Genomic DNA, 23,845 nt, shown 5'->3' on the forward strand with positions numbered 1-23,845 from the left:
TTGGAGGGGATGTGGGAAAACTGGGACACTGATACATTGTTGGTGGAGTTGTGAAAGAATCCAGCCATTCTGGAGAGTAATTTGGAACTATGCCCAAAAAGTTATCAAACTGTGCATACCCTTTGATCCAGCAGTGCTACTATTGGGCTTATATCCCAAAGAAATACTGAGGAGGGGAAAGGGACCTGTATGAGCCAAAATGTTTGTGGCAGACATTTTTGTAGTGGCTAGAAACTGGAAGTTGAATGGATGTCCATCAATTGGAGAATGGTTGGGTAAATTATGGTATATGAAGGCTATGGAATATTATTGCTCTGCAAGAAATGACCAGCAGGAGGAATACAGAGAGGCTTGGAGAGACTTACTCAACTGATGCTGAGTGAAATGAGCAGAACCAGAAGATCTCTGTACACTTCAATGTTGTATGAAGATTATTCTGATGGAAGTGGATATCTTCAACATAAAGAAAATCCAACTCACTTCCAGTTGATCAATGATGGACAGAAATAACTACACCCAGAGAAGGAACACTGGGAAGTGAATGTAAATTGGTAGCACTACTGTCTATCTACCCAGGTTACTTATACCTTCAGAATCTAATACTTAATGTGCAACAAGAAAATGATATTTACACACATATATTGTATCTAGGTTATATTATAACATATATAAAATGTATGAGATTGCCTGTCATCAAGGGGAGGGAGTAGAGGGAGGGGGGATAATTTGGAAAAATGAATACAAGGGATAATATTATTTTTAAAAATTACTCATGCATATATACTGTGGAAAAAAGATTCTAAATTATAGATAGATAGATAGATAGATAGATAGATAGATAGACAGACAGACAGACAGATAGATAGATAGATAGATAGATAGATAGATAGATAGATAGATAGATAGATAGATAGATAGATAAATCATGAGGCAAAGTTGTCCCTAGGCTGTATAGCAAAGGAGATCTAAATTCTGCCTATCATTACTAACCTAGAAAGGCTTCAAATACAGACTGGAGTGGAATTGTACTGCTTAACTTCAGAGATCACCTGATTAAAATCATATGACCGAGGCTGGTCCTTGGATAATTATGACTATAATAACTGATGAACACTTTCTACCAAGGAGTAGAAGATAAAATTAAACAATATGTTTAAAGTACTTCACAAACCACAAAACAACTATAGAAATGCTACCTTTATTTTCCCATCTGTATGGAGAGAGAAATAACTTTAGTAGCAAAATCACTAATCCTTGAGGTATAGCATTGTTTTTTTAATATAATGTTTTTTTACTGCAAAAATACAGTATTCATTCTGGACTAAATATATTTTTTCTGGGCTAACCTGGAAACTCAACTATAAGAAAAGTGTGTTCAGACTTTTTTAGTAGATTTTAGGAAATGCCTGTATAAGCCAGGATCTCTTCTTTTAAAGAATTTACACCTCTAGTCCTGTTTGTGGTAGTAAAATATCGAAAATGGAAGGAATGCCCATCTATTGGGGAATGACTTAACAAGCAGTGGTATATGAACGTAATGGAGTACTATTGCACAATAAGAAATGAACAGGCAGATTTCAGAAAAAAACTGGAAAGACGAACTGATGCCGAGTAAAGTGAGCAGAACCAGGAAAACACTGTATCTGGTTAACAACAACATTGTGAGATGATCAATTATGATTGTATCAGCTCTTTTCAGCAACACAATGATGTGGTTATGATTCATAACCAAATAAAGAACTGATGGGCTCTGAATACAGATCAAAGCCATTTTTTTCACTTATTTTATTCTTGTGTTTTTTTTTCCCTTTTGATTTGCTTCTTCTTTCACAACAGTAATTAATATGGCAACGTGTTTTACATAAATACATGTATAAACTGTATCAAACTGCCTTCCATCTTTGGAAGAGGGGAGGGAACAGAGGAATGGAGAAAAAACTCAAAATCTTGTAAAAAAGAATGCTAAAAATTTTCTTGACATGTAACTGGAGGAAAAATAAAAATAACACACATCCTCATCAGGGTAATAAAATTACCATATATATGTAACCATTAAAGAACAAAACAAGAAAGTGCCCGGAATTGCTGGTCGGTGTGAGACAGACCATGAATGCTTTGGAAGTTCAGAAAAGGAAAGGAGGAAAGAAATCAATGCCAAATAGGATGTTCAAACAAAGCTTCGTGGAGTTGACAAAAGTCAAGCCTTGAAGGATGGGAAAGAGGTGGATTGATTCTAGAGAACAGTAGCTGACTGAACACTACGCCAATCACTGAGTTCATCATACTAGGGAACCGAGGTAATCTCTTGATTCACCCAACCCTCATAAAGACTACGGAGAAATACCCTGTATTTATATATACTTATGTGTGTATGTGTTGTTTCTTCTAATAGAACGTAAGCTCCCTGAGGGAAGCCAAGTTTCATTTTTGTCTGTATCCCCAGAATTTAGCTCAGTATTTGAGACATAAATATGTGTTCAATAAATGTTTAGAGAATTCTTTTTGGGTGTTGGTTGGACTAACTAGCTGCTGAGGATTATTTCAACTTTCAATTCTTTGATTAATTGGCGTGGGCGTTGGGTAGACCTTGTGAGCCAAACTAAGTGACCTCTGTGCCTCAGTTTCCCCACTTGCTTAAAAAAGGTGTCCTCTGTCTTTGGAGTTCAAACAATAGCTTCTGAGACACCTGATTCCAATGTGAGGACCCTCTCTTCCAGGAACCGGGGCTCCCTTTCCTGGGGAGAAAGCTGGGCCTCAGGCTAATCCAGGGAGGTGAGTCCTAAAGGCGGAGACATCGAGATAGAGAGACACATACGCGAGAATGGGATTTTGTGTATGCATCTATGTATAGTTTGGTTTTGGGCTGGGGCTAGTATCTGGGAGGGGGGTGCTATTAAGGGGCGGGGTGGGGCCTCGGGGGGGGGCGCTGCTGGCCACGGTGGAGTGGGGGTGGCGGGGGGCGGAGGAGAGGTTGCTGCTGGCACAGGCTCAGGCGTGTCTGGCGGACAGCTCAAGTGGGACTTGGGGCCGGCTGAGCCTTGCAAGGAGCCCCAGCTCGGGTTCTCGCCAAGATGGCGATAGAGGGGAGGGAGAGGCGAAGGCAGCGGCCCCGGCCCCGGCCCCGACTCCGGCCCCCGAGGCCGCGCCCCCGGAGCTGCGGCTCCCTGGGCCAGTGACACCGTGCGCCCCTACCCCGGCAGGCAGCGGCCGCGGCGCCCGGGGCTCCCTCCCATGGCGCAGGGAGACGCCAGGCGCAGTCTTTGGGTGCTGTCGCTGACCTTCTGCGCACTGTCCGTCCACGGTAAGGGGCCCGAGGGCCACCGGGATGAGGAGGGGGAAGGGGACTGCGTGTGTCCGTGTGTGTGTGTGTGTGTGTGTGTGTGAGTGTGTGTGTGTGTGTGTGTGTGTGTGTGTGTGTGAGTGTGAGTGTGTGTGTGTATGTGTGTGTGTGTGCGCGCGCGCGTTCGCATTCGCGCCCGCGCTCCTGTGCCCCAGTGTGTGCCCATGTCCCTAGGGTGTACGCGGGTCTGTGCTTGGAGGTGCGTGGCTGTGTGTGTGCAGCATTGTTTATGCGCGTATTTGTGGTACAAGGCTGCCTGGGGTGGGGTGCAGGAGGTTGTCAGGTTTGGGGGAGACTTGCGGTTTATGGGGTGTGGAGAATTCTGTGACTTTGGGGCGGGAGGCGTGTGTGGATTTATAGGGCGGGCTGGGGGTATAGATTCAGAAGTGTGGAGTGAAGATTTGGAGGTGGCCGCTGTGGGGACTGTGGGGCTACTGGGCTGTGGGTACGGCGAAAATGACGCACATCTTATCCCAGTGCAGGCGATCGCTTGAAGGTTTGGAGGGAGGTAGAGTCCAGACATCAAAATTATTGCTCCAAGGCAAGCAGTTGCGGGGGGGGGGGGGGGGGAGGGAGGGGAAGGAAGTGAGAGGAGAAGAGGGATTTTGGGTAGAGAGAGGGGAAGGGTGTGTGTGTATTTGTGTGTGTCTGTGTGTGTGTGTGTGAGAGAGAGAGAGAGAGAGAGAGAGAGAGAGAGAGAGAGAGAGAGAGAGAGAGAGAGAGAGAGAGAGAGAGAGAGAGAGAGAGAGAGAGAGAGAGACAGAGACAGAGAGAGACAGAGAGAGACAGAGAGAGAGACAGAGAGAGAGACAGAGAGACAGAGACAGAGACAGAGAGACAGAGACAGAGAGAGAGAAAGAGAGGCAGAGAGAGACAGAGAGACCCAAAGCAAGATTTTACACACACACTCCCTCTCACTGAGTATTGTGGAATAAACCTTTCTCTCCCATCTCCACCCCACTCCCCGAGGGAGCTGGGACCGAAGTGTGTCAAACCAGTTGGAGAGAGGAAGTTTTGGGGACGACAAGGGTTCCTGAGGGGCAGCTGACCCAGAGCTCGTTTCTGTTACTCCGATCCGGGTTCTGCCGTGACAGTGCAATCTTGTGCTTAGTTACTGTTCTTCAGTTTGGGAGTTGGGGGTGTCTGGGCTGAGCCGCCTGAGGAGGGAGGGAGATGAGCGGGCCGGCTTTGTTTGCTCCTTACTTGAGGGGGTGGGGAGCGGGGAGCGATGTGGAAGAAGGCCTAGAGTGGGAGGGGGGAGAGAGAAGGGGATCTCTCCAGCTGCTTTGGCTTTCCAGCTGGATTCAGAGTCCCCTAGCCACAGACCATGTGGTGGTGTTGGGAAATGAGGCAGGAGAGGGAGAAATAGGGACTTACTGGAGCTTCAAAACCTCTGAGACCTAGAAATCTTTTGCAAAATTCACACCTACCCCTCCAGTTCTTCCCTCCACGTCCCCTCATTCCAGTAACTTTGACCAGTACATAGGGTTCAGAGAAGAACACCAGATCCCTATCTTTTAACCTTTTAGAATTCCTAATCTTACTAATGGAGTCTATTGTACAAGAGAGAGACAGCTTTGGGGCAGACTGATAGAAGGAGAGGTTGATGGGAACTATCATACACACACTGATCCCCTAACCCCAACCTATGGAGTCAAAGCTGCCTTCTCTCTTTCCATCTCCTTGTCCTGTTTTACCTTTCCATCACCCTCACCTGGGTCATTAAGATCCAGTGGGGATTATGCTTAGAATCATAGGAATATAAACTGAGGGTTAAAGGGGATTTCAGAGGACATCTGGTCCACCCTCTTCATTCTGTAGATGACAAAATTGAATTCCAAAGAAGTGAAATGATTTGCTCAAGATCATGCCAAAAGAAATGAGAGATCTAACATTGAGAATTCAGGTCCTTGCACTTCCAAATTCAACATCCTATTCCCCAAACTCCCTTCTTCATGTCACTCTCCTGTTCAGAACCTTTCAATGGCTTTCCATTACTCATAACATAAAATCCAAAGTTCTTTCAGTCTTACTTCCAGTACTTACTAGCTCAATGACCATGGATCAGCGATCTATCTAGGCGTGTTTCCTAATCTGAGTGATAGTAGTACCTACCTAGAAAGACTGTTGACAGAATCAAATGGGATGATGCATGTAAAATACTTTGAAAACTTTAAAACACTATAAAATACAGCTGCTATCACTGCTACTACTCAGCCTGGTATTCAAGACTTTCTACAAATCTGCTTTTCTCTCCATATTTCTGTCCTCCTGCTGCCTCTACACATTCAGTTAAATTCAGCAAACATTCATTAGGTGTGAACTAAACTGTGTGTAAGACATTGTGTTAAAGGTCAGGGCTAACACATGCTATGTTCATTTTTTTTTTCTGGGTTGTTTTTTTTTTTTCTTCTTCTCTCTCTCTCCCTTGGTTTTTCCCTTTTATTCTGATGTTTCTTTCCCAACATGATTCATAAAGCAATGTGTATTAAAATTAATTAATTAATTAAAAATAAAAAATAAAAGTCAGGGCTACGAAGACAAAAAAAAAAAAAAATTGGAAAATTCCTGCCCTCAAAGAGTTTATATTTTGCTAAGAGAATATATCATATCCACAGAGCTAACAAGTATGCTGTATCATAATCCCTGATATGTTCTATTTCTGCTTTCTACTCCACCTAGATTACCTGTTATTGATCTTTTCACAAGTTTCCATCACATCATCATTAATCTAAACCCTATTGTTTGCCTTTGCTTTGAATCCCCCCCACCTTTCTGAAATTTTTCTCAAAATCACATTCTCCTGGAAGCCTTGGGATCTTTCAGTGGTTAGTGATCTTCCCTTCTTGGAAGTATCTTTCCAAGTATCTGAAATGGACCTCTGGTGTACATCTCATGTATTATTTTGAAGTGTTATTTTGTATTTGTATCATGTCTTCTTATTCGTGGAATTCTTAATCTGGGGCCCATGAACTTGTTATTTTTAATATTTCAATAACTGTATATATTTGATACATAGTTATGGAATATATGTTTGATAATTGTATGACGGGTTTCCTTTGAATTCCTACATATTTTGTATTGTTTATTTGAAAACATGATTCTGAACAGAGTTCTAAAGGAGTGACCAGATTGCCAAAGGAACCTATCATACAAGTAAGGTCGAGTCTCCGTGTAAATGCTAATGGGGAGGGACAGTGTTCTTATATGTCTAATAAGAACTATCATGCTGTTCTGAATACAGTAGGTGCTTAATGTTTCTGCTTCTTGGGATTTTATTCTGTATCGAGGATTTGGTTGGATTGGATGGAACAGTTTTTGGAGAATCTTGGTTAGGACCATGGTTCATGGGTTGAGATTGCTGTTGGGATGAGTATGAGAATAAGTTAGAGGAGAAGTTGGATTAAGTACTTCTTAATCTTTTAATTAAGATTTCCAGGGGCATCTTTTAATAAGCAGCCTTTATTTTCATATGTAGTTTTTTTATTTATTTTTATTCCAAATTTAGACACCAAACTGAAATAGGCATTTCCTTTTACATAGTAGAATAACAAGTAGAAAAAGAAGGTTATATAATTTCATATATATATATATATATATATATATATATATATATATATATATATATATATATATATATATATATATAAAGATACACACACACACACACACACATATATATATATATATATATATATATATATATATATATATATATATATATATATTTCCCCCTTTCTCCTGAAACTACTGGCTATGAAGAGCTGGGCATTAATAGTGTGGGAACAATTCTTAGAGAATTCATATCTGGATTATGATATGAATCAATGAGTACATTGATTTTGCCTGCAGGTGCCAATCTTTCCTTAGCTAAGGATATACCCCTCCCCATTTCATCATTGTCAGTGCTTGTCTAGAAATAGACAAGAGGGGAATGTACTGCTAGAGCATGTGGAGGGGAAAGAAGTGGGGAGAGACATAGGCATGGAACATTGCACTGGAATGACTTCAAACAGTGTACTTTGCCCTCTGTCCTGATGCCCTCTTACTCACTTGAAACTCAAACAAAAATCCCCAAAACACCCTTAGCTAGCATAACTTGGGGAGTTAGAGAAGATAAAGAGGGTGGGTCAGCAGATAAGACTTGAACAGGATGCCTTGAGTTATTATCATGATCCCTACAGCCCAGTGTCTTGGAACTGTCTACTTTTCATCTCCAAGTCTTTGAACAGGTCATCCCATTTACTTAGATTGTAGTCTTTCCTTTTCTTGGCTTTCTTCAAAACATAGCTCAGGAGTCACCTTTCCTGATCCTATTGCTTGTTAATATTTTCTTTTTCTTGAAAGAATTTGATAATATTTTATATATGCTTACTTATGAACAGATTGTATCTTCTCCCTCCCTCTGCCATTTTTCCATGTTAATTCCTTAAGGATAGGGCAGCATCTTACATATATTAAACCCTTTATAAATGTTTGGGGACATCACTTAAACATCTCTAGCTTTTTTCAATAACAAATTAGACATTCAAGTACATCTGAAATAACTCCCTTGAAAATTGGCAAAATATTTTCCCTGCAAGAGTCCTATGAAATGTAGATTGTAAAAGCATCTCATTTTACAGAAGGGAAAACTGATTCTCAGAGAAATATTGTGACAGTTCTATCTTCATATAAAACAATTAGAAACTGCTATACAAACATGTCTCTTGCCTTTGAGTCCAGGGTGTTTTCTATCATACCAAATAGCTTCTACAGGAATTTAGTTAAATCATTCTTGAACCTGTTTATGCTTTTAATCTGAACCATTTTTTTTCTTGGTAATCAGTCATCCATATATGGATGAAATATTTATTAAATATAATAATAAGATCTTAAGTTCTTTTAATTTATCTAAAACTTAGCTCTTTCAGCCTTCAAAGAGGCTCTTTCATCCAATGATTGTAGGACTTGGTGAATTTACCTTTCATAAAAGGGAATAACACTGAGCAGTTATTGAGTTTGAGAAGACCCAATTTTTGTAGAATGCCTTTCATGCCTTTGATAATTTGAGTTGCCCCTCTGTGGACCTCTTCCAGCTTTGTTACATTTATACTTGAGGTGGGGGGAGTCAGATTTGCGTATGATATTCCAGATGTGGAGCAGATGGTTTTGCCAGAAGGAAGGCCTGGGGTAAAGGGTGAGGAGGTTCTCAAGAATTGGTTTGAGGCCCCTGTGTTTTGGGGATGAGATCAGACTGATACCCCAGTCTGCCACAGAGTATGGTAGGGGAAGGACATCTTTCTGAGAAAGAGAAAGGAGAAGGGGAAGATGGATAGATGTCAGAGAGCATTTCAATTCCATATATTCAAACTGTTAGGAGACCATTAGTCTTCTTTTCCTTCTATAAGGAATCTGGACCTAACTTTCTAAGGATTCATTGAAGATAAGGGAACAGATCTAGTCTCTAGAGGAACACTAGGGCTTGAGATGAGATTTGTAAAACATTTAGCACAATGCCTAGTACATAGAAGTCATTTTGCTTATTCCCTTCTTCCTCTGAGGTACAATGGGATTCAGGAGTTAGGAGAGCATAGATTTATTTTTATTTTTATTATTAGTTTTCACCATTTACTTTTATAAGTTTTGAATTGCTATTTTTCTTGCAATTGATATAGGTTTTACAATACAATCATATTAAAAATATTTCCACATTAGTCATGTTGTGAAAGAAGAATTAAAAGGGAAAAATCATCAGAATGCAAAAACAAAAACAAAATGAAAATCGTATGTTTTGATCTATAGTTCTTTCTCTGAATGTGGATGACATTTTTCATCCCAAGTCTATTGGTGTATTGCTGAGAAGAGTCAATTCTATCATAGTTGATTATCTCATAATCTTGTTCTTAATGTGTACAATGTTCTCCTGGTTCTGCTCACTTCACTCAGCATCAATTCATGCAAGTCTTTACAGACTTTTCTAAAATCAGCCTGCTCTTATTATAAAACAATAGTATTCCATTACATTCATATACTACAACTCGTTCATCCATTCCCCAATTGATGGGCATCCCCTCAAATTACAATTCTTTGCCACTACAAAAAGGATTGCTACAAACATTTTTGCACATATGGGTCCTTTTACCTCTTTTCTGACATCTTTGGGATATAGATCCAGTAGAGACACAGCTAGGTCAAAGGATATGCACAGTTTGATAGCCCTTTTGGCATAGTTCCAAATTGAAGAGCATAGATTGAGAACTAGAAAGGACCTCAAAGGTCATGCAATCCAGTCATCCCATTCTACAGATGAAGAAACCTTAGTTCAGATAGTGAAAGGTCTTCTCAAGGTCTAGTGAGCAAAATGTAGTAAAGTCTCCTGACTTCAGATCTAGCGGTCTTGGCATTACATCACATCTCTTCTAGGATCAGGTGAGTCCATCTCTATAGACACTGACAAACGGGGATATTCAGATGCGGGTGACCAAGATAGTAAAAAACTTGGAAACATTTTGTAAGAAACAATTGAACGAACTAGATCTAGAAGAAGGAAAGGTGGGGATGGAAAGTTAAATGCCTTCAAGTATTTGAAGGGAGACCAAGGTGAATTACATGAATGTTTCAGCTTTGTGGATTCAATCCCTCTTGATTAAAAAAAAAATTACATTGTTATCTTTTTTTTTTTTTACTGTCAACTTAATTTCCAAATACTTCCCTCCATCTCCGAGATCCATCCTTCACAACAAAGAACAAAAAAAAAAAAAAAAAAAAAAAAAAAAAAAAAAAAAAGGGGGGGGGGAGTGGGAAATCTCAGCATAACTAACCAGCCACATCAACCAAATCTGACAGGCTTGATGTTTCACACCCCATCTCTGGGTAGAATAGAGGGAGATATCTTTTCTTCTGGGCCAAGTTCAACAAGCACTTTTAAAGTCCCTGCTGTGTATCAGGAGAGAGGTAATATTGTAGAATGGATAGAGTAGTGGAGTTAGAATCAGGAAGCCATGGGTTCAAATTTCTCTGGAATTTACTTGACCTGTGATCACTTTTTCTGAATTTCAGACAATCCTCTAAGGCTATGGATTATTGTTGGATGCCATTTATTTGGGTGGAGTAAATTCCCACCTGGATGGAGAAAGCCACAAATCATTTAGAAGGAGTAGATTTGGTCTGGCCAGTTTGGGAGGGTTGAACTATGGATTCGATAATATAGAAAGAGCACTAGCTGTAGTCAGAAGATTTATTAGGTTCAAACGTCCCTATTCTGGGCATGTCATTTATTTAATCTCCCTAGGACTCTGTTTCCATATGTGGGAAAGAGTGGGTTGGCTCTAAATTTGTGCTTCACTAATCCTTACTGTAATGGGAGGCAGACTTCAATTTTGTTGGGGAAATACTTTCCAAAAATTAGAACCACTTAACAATTGAATTGGTTACTTAATGAATCAACTCAATGTTCTGAAAGGCTGCAAGACCAGTTAGTGGGACTGGTCCTGCACTGGATGGGAAACTGGATTAGATTATATCTAAGGTTCCTTCCAACTCTATGAACTTTATCTATATTGCCCTCTCAGCCTTTCTCTGTAATAAATCTTCCTGTTTGCCTCTCTATTTGTCTCTCTTTGTTTCTGTCTACCACTCTATCTCTTGGTATTTGCTCCTCCATCTCTCTCAGTTTTGTGTCTCTGTGTCTGTCTCTGTCTGTGCCTGCCTCTCTGCATATCTCTTTAACATTTCTGGAAATTGGAGACGTCTTGGTTATTTCTCTCTCTTCCCACTCTGTTCTTGCTTAGTCTACTGTTCCAGTCTCTGGAGTGTTGGAGTGAGGGGAGAAGGAAGAAGAGGAGGGGGAGTCCCCCCATATCCCAAGAAGTAGTTCCTTTCTCCCTTTCCAGCTGTTGAAGGGGGAGGGGAAGAAAGAAAAGTGTATGATGCAGTGGGTGTGTATGTGGGGGGGTATGGGGATGTCTCCAAGAGACAATGGTTTTGTTTCCCCTCTTCCTCCACTCAGCTCCCCTTAGAAGGGCCAGGGAAAAGGAGAATGACTACATGGGGAATTTTCCAGGAACAACAGTCTGCAGAAAATAAGTTTAAAATCTGGTTGGGCCCCTAGATGGAGGAGCTTCAGAGGGGAGAAACTCGTTAGACTGCAAATGTCAAGGCATTAATTTTTATGGCATTTTTAAAGCTTAACTAATTAGGTATCTTGAAATGCTGGAAAGACCCTTTCCCCCCTCTGCCCAACAACTCCCCCTTCTTGATATTTCATTGAAAAATGCAGCTTGGAGGATCCTCCTCTGGAAAGGGAAAGACTGGAGCCCCACTAATCCTGCTCTACTGCAGCAGAGCTGGCTCTGTGCTTTGGGCTGTTAATCTCCTTTCCATCCAAGTTCCATTTAACCACATAAAATCTCATCTCTCCTGTAAGTGGGCAAAATATTCTGTTAGAAAAGGAAGATCAAGAGTTACCCTGGAGGCTTTCAAGCAGAGAAACCCTGTATCTCTGCCAGAGATCTCACTCTGCAAATTGGAAGATGATTGGGGAGTGAGGAGGAGGGGAAGTTGGGGAATAAATGAGCTTAAACTGTATCAATCAATTAATAAATCAGTCAGCAAGTGTTTATTGAATACCTACTATGTGCTGAGCTCCATATTCCAAACCAAGAGGTATGTCAAAGGGTATAGATACAGGACTGATCTTGGGATCAGATAGTATAAGATTTTGGACCTTATCAATCATCTTGGTTTACAGATAATGAAACTGAGGCATAGAGAAGAGATCTGACCAGGTCATCTAGTAGTAGGATAAGGCACCAACACTAAAAATGATAAATATGTTTGAGTTAAGCAAACAAAGAGTTAGTTGGAGCTTGTAGCAGCAGGAGGGATAAAGGTTAGCTAGGAGAAGAAACTTCAGAGAAGTCCTGGGAGCATCCCTCCCATCCCACCACCCTCCTCCCACCAATCTATAGTCTATAATTTGGTTTCCATGTTTTTTGCAGCAGGGGTGATATTCATCGAGGTGGGGAAGCTTTGACATCTGCTGTGCCATGAATATTCAGAAACTGAATTAGATCCCTGATCAGCAGGAGCTCCTAGAGTTCCCCTTGCCGTGGCAAAAACACAGACTGCTGATATATCCAGCAGCTGCTCTTACTCCAACTGCTCCCATTGTTTGTCCATCTTGGCAGGGGATTTTCCAATCCAGGGACAGGCTCTGGGGAGGGGAGAGGAGGGAGTAGGGGGAGGGTTGTAGGATGCTTGGATTGTATAGTGTGTGGTTTTTCTCCCTTGAAATCCAAACCAACTGCACAGCCTCTAGAGTAGACAGGAAGCTCAGCCCAGCCAAGCCAAACCCTCTATCCCCAATTTTTCCCTCTTCCCTTGCCCCAAGCCACATAAACACTACACACACACACACACACACACACACACACATACACACACGCACACACACACACACTGTTGGACACTCTTTGTTTTAGCTTTCTGTAAAAGGATTTCCAAACACCCTTCATAGGCAAGTTAACTCCAAAGAGTTAAAAAGTACCCAAAATTCAAGGAGGGGAAGGAGGTAAAACGCTACTGTTCTTAATAATGGGTCTTACAGTCTCTTTTATTTTTCATCTTCTTATATTATGTAACAGACAGACCTTCCTCAAGAAGATTATATTCTGCTGAGGGCTGCAACATGTACACAGAAAAGTAAATACAAGATAATCTATGAGAAGAAAAAGCACTAAAAACTGGGGATATGGGGAAGAAGGGTCTGGGATCAGGTATTTTTAATAAGAAGCTTTTCCATATCCTCATTAATGCTTGTGCTTTCCTCTGTTAGTTACCTCCAATTTATCTATGTATATCTTGTTTGTACATAGTTGTCTTCATGTGCCCCCATTAACCTTTGAGCTAGTTCACAGAGAACAGGGCCTGTTTTTCGTCTATCTCTAGCACTTAGCAGAGGAGGCTGACCCAAGGTAAGCACTAAATAAATGCTTGTTATGACTACCTGACTGAATGGTACCTAGGCTGTTCTTGAAGGAAACTAAGGAAACCAAGAAGCATAAGTGAGGAGGAAGTACAGTTTATGTTGGGGGGTTGGAGTGTGGATAAGAGTGGCATATATGAAAAGCCAGAGGGAGAGCCCAGAATGTCATAGTAGAAGAATTAATAGACCACTTAGGATAAAAGTAGAGTTGGAAAAAGGCAAGAGAATAAGCTTTTATATAAGCATTTAGTGTGTGTCAGGTACTGTCCCAAGTACTTTAACAAATATTATCTTATTACCCTGTGAGGTACTTGCTATTATTATCCCCATTGTATAGCTGGGGAAATCAAGGCAGAAATCAAGGCAGTCAGAGACTGAGGAATTTGCCTAGAGTCACACAGTTTAAGTGTTTAAGACTATATTTGAATTCAGGTCTTTCTGGCTATAGGCCCAATGCTCTATCCACTACACCATCAAAATGAAATAAAATAAAATGAGCCTAGAAAGATGGATTACAGCCAGATGAAAGACTGAAGAGTTTGTATTTTTATCCTACAGGCAGTAGGTAACCACAGAAGGGTTTTGAACAGAGAGGTGACATGGATAGATCTGTTGCTTAGGAAGGTTATTTTGGTAACTGTGGAAGCCACAACAGGTTCCAAAGGATTGAAAATGAGTGTCATATAGAGGGCAATTGAGAGGCACATGGTAAACATAAGCAGGTTGCCAAAAATAACAAGCGAAGAACTTAGAAAAATTACAGGAACAACGGATGCCATGAAGAAAATATGATAGAAAAATAAGATGGGTTGGTCAACTAATAAGGATATGAGAAGATAAGTGAACAGTACACATTAGCATCCTCTTAGTGTCAGGAAACCTTGGGGAAGGTTCCCAACACACACTAGATGAATCTTGCACACTTATAGGAAACCATGGACAAGAGTTATGCAAGCATGGATGGAGTGTGAGCTGCATCCTTAGAGATGGCATACCAATTGAAGAGAAAACCAATTCCCTTTAATATCTGAGAACATTAGGGCTAGAATTAGTGTTGACTACCTAGGTTATCTTGAAATCCTAGAAGGACCCTCTCTTTTTCTCAGGAAGGGAAATTTCCCTTCCTGAAATTTCATTAAAACATATATACATATATATATATATATATATATATATATATATATATAAAACGTTCCATCGATTGAGAAATGACTAAACAAATAGCAGCATATGAATGTGATTGAATTTTACTCTGCTATAAGAAGTAATAAAAATGATGAATACAAAGAAACATAAAAAGAATAGCACAAATGAGTGCAGAATGAAATAAGCAGACCAGAAAAGCAACATATCTCAATGACTAGCAGAGTGTACCTGGAAAGAACAAAACCATCATAAAGAGGAAAAATGAATATTTCAAAAATATAGAAAATAATCTCATCCTCAAAGAAGAGATATGAGAAGAAATATCAAGTATATTGTCCGAGTTTTAAAACTATATTGATTGGTTTTGCTGATTTTCCCCCCTTTTTCCATTTTAATTTTTTTTCCTTTAAAAAATGAGCTTTATTATTATTCTACAACTTGTAACCTTAAGTTTTTAAAAACAAATTTTAAGTTTAAAAAAAAACCCAAGAGTTTTTAACTTGGGATCTGTAAATCTGTTAATTCTTTAAAATAATTTTGAATATTACATATCAATATAATTGTTGTGGCTCAGTCATTTCCAGCTGTGACCCCGTTTGGAATTTTCTTAGAAAAGATACTGGAATATTTTGCCATTTTCTTTTCCAGCTTATTTTACAAATGAGGAAACTGAGGCAAGCAAGATGAAGTGACTTGCCGGGGGTCACACAGCTAGGAAGTGTCTGAGACTGGATTTGAATTCAGGAGAATGAATCTTCCTGACTCCTGGCTGTGCACTATGGCGCCATCTACCTACCACATCAATATAATTGGTTTCCTTTACATTTCTATGTATATTATTTTATGCATTTAAAAGCTTTATTCTGAGAAGGGGCCTATGGGCCCTTCATCAGACTGGTTAAGGGGTTCATGGCACCAAAAAGGGGTTTACCTAGGGTCACAATACCAAAGGCCTGAGCCCACATCTTGACTCTGAAGCCACCTTTCTATGAACTATACTTTGATTCTTTTCAGATAACTATTATTCATAAAATGACGTAGTGAGTGTATTGGAAAGGAACTAAATTAAGTACTGAGGTCCATGAGTAAAAGGTTGCTGGCTGCTGTTTAAATAACAAACACAGACCAATCTTTTTTCTTTTTTTTTGCCTTGACCCTGATTTTGGATGCCCTTTTCCCCAGGTGATATAAGGGAAATTTTTCTAACAGCTAGTGCTAACTACAAGTGGTTTGGAGATAGTCATGTGCCCTTTCACAAGAGATCTTCAAGTTCAAACAAATGATTACTTGGTGTAGAGGATTTTATCTAGATGATATCTGACTCTAGATTCAGTAATTCAAGGATTCCGTTTTCTTGGATTCCCTTTTCTAGCATTTCTATGTGAAAGGGACAGTCCCTGAGTCTTCCTCCCATTGTAGATTCTGATTTGACCCTGAATGTGTGGAATACTAGGGAGGGAAGCCAGTGCATGCATATAGAACTGATAGGGACATTGGACACTTTGGGAAATGGGACTCATATTCCCATTATACATATTGAAAAGTCACTCTTCTTGTCCCTGCAGGAGAGCAGCTGTTGTCACAGGAGACGTCCTTGGAGTTGGGCTGTGGCGTGGGACCGCTGTATGTGACCCTGGGGCCTGAGCAGGCAGTAGTGCTGAATTGTAACCCTGCACCTGCCCCTTCTGGGCCTCCAGCCCGAGTGACCTGGCACAAGGATGGGAGTCCAGTACAAGAGAAAAAACATCTGCATCTGCTGCCTAATGGTTCCCTGTGGGTGTCCCAGGCAGCCCCCCAGGAGAGTGGTGATGGAGGAGCCCCTGAAGTTCTAGGGGACAATGAGGGCAATTATTCCTGCTTGACTCACAGTCCCCTTGGAGTGGTGGCTAGCCAGGTGGCTGTGATTAAGTTCTCCAGTAAGTGTCTATGTCTGGCTAGTTTGGGACTGAGCAGAGGTGGGGCCTGAAAGGTCAGAAATGTGAATTCCTTATTAGTGGTATGATGAGGACAAGATAAGAACTGAACTTAAAGAAAAGACCAGATAACTTGTCCTTTCCCCAAATTTTATCCCTTCTATTCCAAGAATTCTATGACTTGCTTTTCCTTCCCATTCTTTTGTTTCTGTCTCTTTCTTTCCTTTTCCTCTCTCCCCTTCTTTCTTTTTCTCCACCAAAAAAAGCACTGTCACAGTTTTCTCTCCATCCGGAACCTCAGACTGTGGAAGTGAATGGGACAGCCCGATTTGAATGCCGAATTGAAGGGCTGCCAGCCCCGGTCATCACCTGGGAGAAGGACCACAGGACATTGCCATCTGAGCCCAGGTGAGTGTCCTCTGGAAGGGGACAGGGCTAGGGGGAAGCTGGGAAGCAGGTAGCATAAGGACATTAGTTGGGTTTTTAAAATTTCCAATGAGAGACTGGATTTTCTTTCCTGGTCTAGAAATCATAACAAGTAGTTAATATCCCTGTTACTGTTATTAGGCCTTGAGAAAACAGATGTTGGAGTTTTGTTACTTCGGAGGAGAGGTACTTATTATAGAATGAGGGCATGTCTTCCTGACAAGGGCAAAATGACCTATGTCCTAAGGAGAATCTTTGGGAAAGCACCTTGTTGACTTTCCTACTAGGCTAGTGGGGAGGTGATTACATGATAAGATTTCTCTTCTTTTTGTTCAGGCCTTGTAGAGACAAGCTCATCTTATCACCTTCCCACCTTTGCTCAACATCAGTGCACATCATGTGACTATAAAATCAAAGTTTGGGCTTCTTAGCCTCTGATCAGCAACTCTACAAATAAACCCTGGGAGAGAGGGAACCCCACTTATTCCTCTGTCATATTAACTCAACCATGATTCCTTCCTTGTGCAAAAGTATAAAATATATTTTCAGGGTCCCCACTTTCAGCAGCTCTGAGATGCTCTACTACCTTCCATTGTCCTATATCCCATATTGCTCCTTATCACCTAGGGCTGAAACTTTCCTGTTCCATATTTCATCATCTCAGAGCAATACTTTCTATGGCTTCCATTGTAACAATAGTTTGTGCCAGTGGAAAGGTGCTAAGAGAAGACTCTTCAGTCTATTCTGTCTAGGTAATATGCATTTTAATTGTGACTTTCTGAGGAGAAAGTGGCCCCTCTCTCCCATATTTCTTAACCCATTAATGACTCCAATATGGAAAGTGAAGGAGGAGATTTCTTTTTTTAGGGCTATCAAAAGGTACTAGATTTCCCCTGATTAAGAAATCATCAACCAAATGCTAGATGACCACTTGTCAGAGGGAGTTTTCGTACAAGACTGGATGGTTCCTGGGATCCCCTTCCAATCCTGAGATTCTGTCAATTTAAAGCCAAGTGCAAAATGAGACAAGTCTGGGGCAACCAGTGGAAGGAGGGATATAACTGATGACAGTGACTTATTCTGCTTCTTGCTGCTCATCTCACAATTCATTTCTTCCTCTAGGCTCATCACTCTTCCCAATGGTGTCCTGCAGATTGTAGATGTGCAGGAGAGTGATGCAGGGGCTTACCACTGTGTAGCCACCAATGCTGCCCACCAGCGCTATAGCCACGATGCTGTTCTCATTGTCCATAAAGGTGAGGGAGTTGATGTTTGAAGTTATGTTGCCATGATGTGGGACTATAATAAAGTCACAGGTCATAAAGCAGGGTTCTGAACTTGGGGTCCACAGAACTTCAAGTGGTCTTTGGATGGATTTCAGAGGATCTGTGAAATTGAATGGAGAAAAAAATATCCATCTCACCTCTCGCTGAAATTTAGTATTTATTTTCTCTGAATATTTTGAGAGGGGATCTGGGACTACACTAGAATGCCAGAAGGATCCATGACACAAAAAAAGGTTAAAGGTCCCTATTTTAGTGCTAGAAAGAGCTCATAAATGCCACATAGTAGATACTTAATAGTTAAGTGGACTGAATCAAATCTAGCTCCTTACCTTCACAGATGTAAGTATTGCTAGCTCATTTTACAGATGAGAAATCCATAGCCAACACTGACAATCAATGATTGAGCTAGAACTAAAATTAGCTTTCTTCTTCCTTTATTATAACATTCTACCCCTTTGTGACTTCTTGGGATAATGGGAGCATCTGGGGCAAGAAGTGATGAAGCATTGAAGGAAAGCAGTTTTCTGACCTCTCTTCTTCCCTACCCATATGTAGTATTGTGCTATTCACCTGCCTTCTTCCTCCCACCCCACCCCTCTTCAGTTCATATGCTCAGAAAGCTGACAACCTGTGATTAAGGGGATTATACTTTGGGATATCTTCAGAAAATGTAGGAGTTCTCTCCTCCATTGATTTCCAGTGGGAATATATCTCTGCTTAAATCACCAAAATCTCAACTTCCTCATCCTATCTTCCCTTTCTTCTTTTCTCCATCTTTCCCTTGCCAATCCACTCCCAGCCTCCAGGTGATTTGAGGGGTGGAGAGTACATTGCAAAAGGCCGTTTTTTTTTTTTTTTTTTTTTTTCTGCAAAAGGCCATTTGGATATTTATAACATCACTGGCAGGCCTTACAAAATTGTCAACTTATAGAACTCAAGCAGTAGGAGGTTGTTTTACCTGGCTTTTAGCTCATCATCATCTGCAGTTGTCAGCAAATGATTTCATCTCTTTTATACGGCCAGTGGGCTGGATGTTCCTCATCCCTGCCCTACCCCTTCCAACTTCATCAGTTCCCAGAACCCAAACTAAGAGATCTATATCTCATCCAAGTAGGATGAGTGCCTCCATAGATGCAGTCTGGTCCTTTGGCTTTTTTTGGAGTCTCTAGAGCTGTCTCTATTTCTATCTGGTGGACAAAGCAAGACTAACATACTGTCTTTGGGGAGCTGATGGCCAAAACTTGATAGGATAACTCAGGGTCTTTGATATTCTTCACTTTTCTTCTCTCTTGCCCAGAATGCAAAAGGAGAAACAGAAGGGAAGATGTTATGGGAAACTAGCCAACTAATTACTCTGAATATTGAGTTGGGAATAGAAATATCTCCCTTTCAATTCTTTACCAAAGCAGACTTGAGGAGTCAGGAAGCCTGAGTTCTGGTCCCAGATCTCCCATTAATTGTGTGATCTCAAGTAAATAATATTTCTTTACCTTAACTTTTCCTACTTGTCAGGAAGATTGGGTTGGGAGGAGAGAACCTGTATCCTCTTTACTTCAAAAGAATGTTTGTAAGGATCAAATAAGATAAAAATTTTAAGTATAATTATACTTGTCTCTTCCATATTCCAGGTTCCCTGTCTTCCCCTAGTGTTGGGGATGTGACAATTGTAGCTGCACCAGAGAACACCACTGTAGTTGCTGGTCAGAGTGTGGTGATGGAGTGCATGGCTTCAGCTGACCCTACTCCCTTTGTGTCCTGGATCCGACAGGGTGAGGGAGAGGAACTGTTGAAGAGGGAGGGACAGGGAGGGAACATTTTGGGAGAGAAAAACATGGAAGCTCAGGGTCTTCCCCTAGAACCTAAGGAGTTATGGAAGGAGGACTGATCAGAGTCAAGACGGTGGCGTAGGGTGGGCTACGTAGAGCAAAGATTAAACTGACGTTGCTGGCAACTGCTCTTTCAAAAGTCTCTATTGAGGGAAGAAGTGGATATAATTATGAGGAAACTACAGTAGGACTCTACCCCAATAAATCCAATGTGGTGAAAGAATGTTGAGTCCCAAGTTGGAGGACTAGGGTTCAAATGCCACCTCTGCCTCTTAAAAACTGTCAATCCCTTCTCTAGACCTCTGGGTTTGTTTTGTTTTGGTTTTTTTTTATTTATAAAATAAGCAAAATTGTAAAATAACTAATCTTAAAAGATGTCCTACAACCATAAATGTTTCATTCCTTTTTTTTAATGAGGCAATTGGAGTCAGATGACTTGCCTAATGTCACACAGCTAGGAAATATTAAATGTCTGAGGCTGGATTTGAATTCAAGTCCTTCTGATTATAGGACCAGTGCTCCATCTACTACACCATCTAGCTGCCCTTCATCTTTTTATACTAATACTTCCCATATATTCCCACTCTATAGAGTGCTTTTATCTTTAAAAAAAAAAAAAAAGTCCGTCTTATTGATGCCTTTTGTCTACATATCACAATTGCTTTTATCAGTCCATGAGAGCCTATCATGTATAGAGTGATGTATTAGTTACCAAGAGTGACGCAAAGATAGGAAAGAAGATGGGGAGAGAAGACATACATAAATGTTTATAGATACATTTATTTACATAAATATATCATCTGTAGATATAGATATAGATAAGAATGGTACCTCAAAGTCCAAAATGGTGCTTAATGAATGCCAGATAATGGAACACAGAGAGTAAGTATTTCCATCTTGTTTCATCCTCATTATATCTATCTGTGTGGTAGGCAGAGCAGGTAGGAAGATGGTAATGAACATTACCAGTGGAGTAACTAAAAGAAAACAAAACACTGATTAGGAACCAGAAGAATCAATTCAGTTCAATCTAGCAACCATTTATTAAGTACTTACTATGTGCAAAGATTAGATGCAGGAGACATGAATATAAAAAATAATACTCTCAAAAAATTGAAAATACAATAAATTTGCATATATAAAATAGCCATATTATTTGAGGAAAATCACTTAAGTTCTCTAACTCTAACTCAGTTTCCTCAACTATAAAAATAGGGATAATACCTTTGATGGGGAATAATAATATTTTAATATCTGAAATCCATGTCTTCTAGCTACAATCCTGTGATTCCCTTCCCGCCCCCATTGTTTTTATTATCTTTGTCTCTTTCATAGATACTGAAAATCAATACTTGAACAACTTCAAGATCATATTATTTCTATTGTGGATTGATTGTGCCCAACTGTTATTCTTGTTTTTATCTGGCTAAGTTCCATTTCTACTTCCTAATTTGGCATGTTAATTACTGAATTATTAAAGTCTATATATGATGGAATATATATATTCCATATATGGAATTTTATATAGAAATACAGGAAAATCTGGTCAATTTTGAATCTATATGTTGTCCCTTCACTTTCCTTTCTAAACACTCTTGAGATGACTTACCTTGTGGATCTCATGCTAAGCTTTTTGCAGGCTTGTTTTTTTCCTCCAATTCTTTTCACTATTTATAAGATATTGCTCCTTGCAACCTTCAGTTGTCCATAGAGTTTTGTTAATGAGCTTGTTTCCTAAATTGGCATTGTCTTTGATTGTCCAGTTGCTAAAGTAGTCTCTGGGATTTTGAGATTTTTATATTGGTTATGTGGTGATAATTAGATCTAGTCTCTTTATTTTTATCTTGGTCTCATTATTCACAAATGACTTCTTTCAGTAGTTTGAGTTGAAGATAATATAATTGTACCCAATGTCTTTGTGGTAATTTATATTCTTATCTTTTCTTCTATTTTGAGGTTGATTTTGACCTTTCTTCTAATTCTAACTGCACATTCATGAGTGCACAGTACATGACTCTCATATCAATAAGCACTCATTTCTTATCAAGATTTGGTTAACTTCATTTTTTGGCAATATTTTCCAGTACTCACCATATTAAATGCCTTCTGATTCTTCTTAAATCAATTAATTAGTCAACAAGTATTTATTGAAATTTCGAGGATTTTTTTAAAAAAATATACAAGTATTTGTTAATTTTCTACTATTTAACAGGCACTGTGATAGGTACAGAGGTTATAACTAAACAGTCCCTACCCTTAAGGAGCTTATATTCTATAGGAGAGACAAGGTATTCATACATAACTATATTTCAAAATAAAGGAGGGAAAGTGTCCCCAATGTGGGGGAGCCCATGATGAAGACCTGCAACTAGATGGGAAAGGATGAGGCAGCTTCTCTGATCCCTCCTTAAATGGAGGATCTGAAAACAGCTCTCATAATATCTACCTTACACCTTCTCCAGTGAGAAGGAAAGAGGTTTCTGAGCTGATTCTGGGTGGGGTTCTGGGAAGATATGAGTTTCTTGCAAGCTTGCAAGAAAATGAATGCTTAGAGACAATGATAAAGTCAGGAGATTGGTCAGATGGGGAAAGATGAGATAGTTGCACTGGGCCCCCAAATGCAGGAGTAATTAAAACATCACATCCACATATAAAACTATGTCACACTATCCTACCAAGGCTTGTAGTTTCCATAAAGAAGAGTGAATACATACTTACAGAAACTTAGTAAGGGAGACACATGAGTGAAAAAAACACATATCTTTAGGACAACTTACAATTCTTAACTGAAGGCCTAAATGTCTTTGGTATGCTTAAGAATAACTAGGTAATACAGTGTTGATCCTGGAGTCAAGAAGACCCGAGTGCAAAATCAGTTTCAGACACTAACTGTATGATCCTGGAGCAAGACACTTTACCTCAGTTTTCTCAACTATAAAAGGGAAAGGGAGGAGAATAATAGTAATGCTAATTACTTATTAGTAATACTAATTACTTATTATAATTATATATATATATACATATTCATACTATTATTGTGCTGCGCAAGAAAAATCAGGTCAAAAAAGGGGGAAAAAATGAGAAAAAACAAAATGCAAGCAGACATCAAAAAGAGTGAAAATGCTATGCTGTGATCCACATTCAGTTCCCGCAATCCTCTCTGGGGGCTGATGGCTCTCTCCATCACAAGACTGGCCTGAATCATCTCATTGTTGAAAAGAGCCGAGATCCATCAGAATCGATCTTCACATAATCTTGTTGTTGCCGTGCACAATGAGAGATCATTTTAAAACGCACTTAGCACAGTGTCTGGCATGTAGTATGTGCTGTATAAATGCTTCTTCCTCTCCCTTTAGGAGAAATCTTTACTACCCAAAGCTGCTTCTCCACTAGCTGCCCCCCCCCCTTTCTGGCCCTCACTATTCTCCTGTCGGACAAATCTGTTCCTTTGATGAGATGACAGATGACAAGCTCTTTTAGCTCATAGGCCCCTTTAAAAGGTGCTAATAACATTTGAAACATAGTACATTCTAAAAGGATACTGTTGCAGCCTGTCCCCCTCAGCCTTGGCAAGGCAGTTACAATGTTTCTTTCCCTCTCTGCTTTTCTCTCTCAGACCACACGGGGGCAGTAGAGAGCAACAAGACACCTGTGAGAGGTTTCTCTCCCAAAGGATAGATTCTATTGCTGGGAAAACTTTCCTAACATCCGATTTCTCCTCTTGCCATCTTCCTGCTCAGCGCCTAATGAGTTCTAACTCCTGTCCTGAGTGACACATGGATAGAGCACCAGGCCTGGATTCAGGAAGACCTGAATCCAAATCTAGCCTCTGAGAGTTTCTAGTCCTGGATGAGTCCCTTAAACTCTATTTCATCTGTGAAATGGGGATAATAACAGCATCACACTCTCAGGGCAGTGAACATATGGTCGGTGATAGATAA

General features: G+C 40.2%; 1 protein-coding gene across 2 annotated transcripts in view; it reads left to right on the forward strand.

Moving 5' to 3' along the window:
- Window positions 1-2,970: 2,970 nt before the first annotated feature.
- The window catches only part of IGDCC4 (immunoglobulin superfamily DCC subclass member 4), a 38,480-nt gene continuing 17,605 nt past the window's right edge, over window positions 2,971-23,845 (forward strand). Inside the window, exons 1-6 of one of the 2 annotated variants that reach the window (XM_074294800.1) lie at window positions 2,971-3,301; window positions 12,967-13,098; window positions 16,019-16,369; window positions 16,633-16,774; window positions 17,915-18,048; window positions 19,707-19,847. In XM_074294800.1, coding sequence (XP_074150901.1) covers window positions 13,074-13,098; window positions 16,019-16,369; window positions 16,633-16,774; window positions 17,915-18,048; window positions 19,707-19,847 — 793 coding nt within the window. In that variant the 5' untranslated portion in view covers window positions 2,971-3,301; window positions 12,967-13,073. The remainder of the gene's footprint in view (window positions 3,302-12,966; window positions 13,099-16,018; window positions 16,370-16,632; window positions 16,775-17,914; window positions 18,049-19,706; window positions 19,848-23,845) is intronic. The other variant, XM_074294798.1, reaches the window with a different exon arrangement.

This window comes from Sminthopsis crassicaudata, chromosome 2, assembly GCF_048593235.1.
Source record: "Sminthopsis crassicaudata isolate SCR6 chromosome 2, ASM4859323v1, whole genome shotgun sequence".
Lineage (NCBI taxonomy): Eukaryota > Metazoa > Chordata > Mammalia > Dasyuromorphia > Dasyuridae > Sminthopsis > Sminthopsis crassicaudata.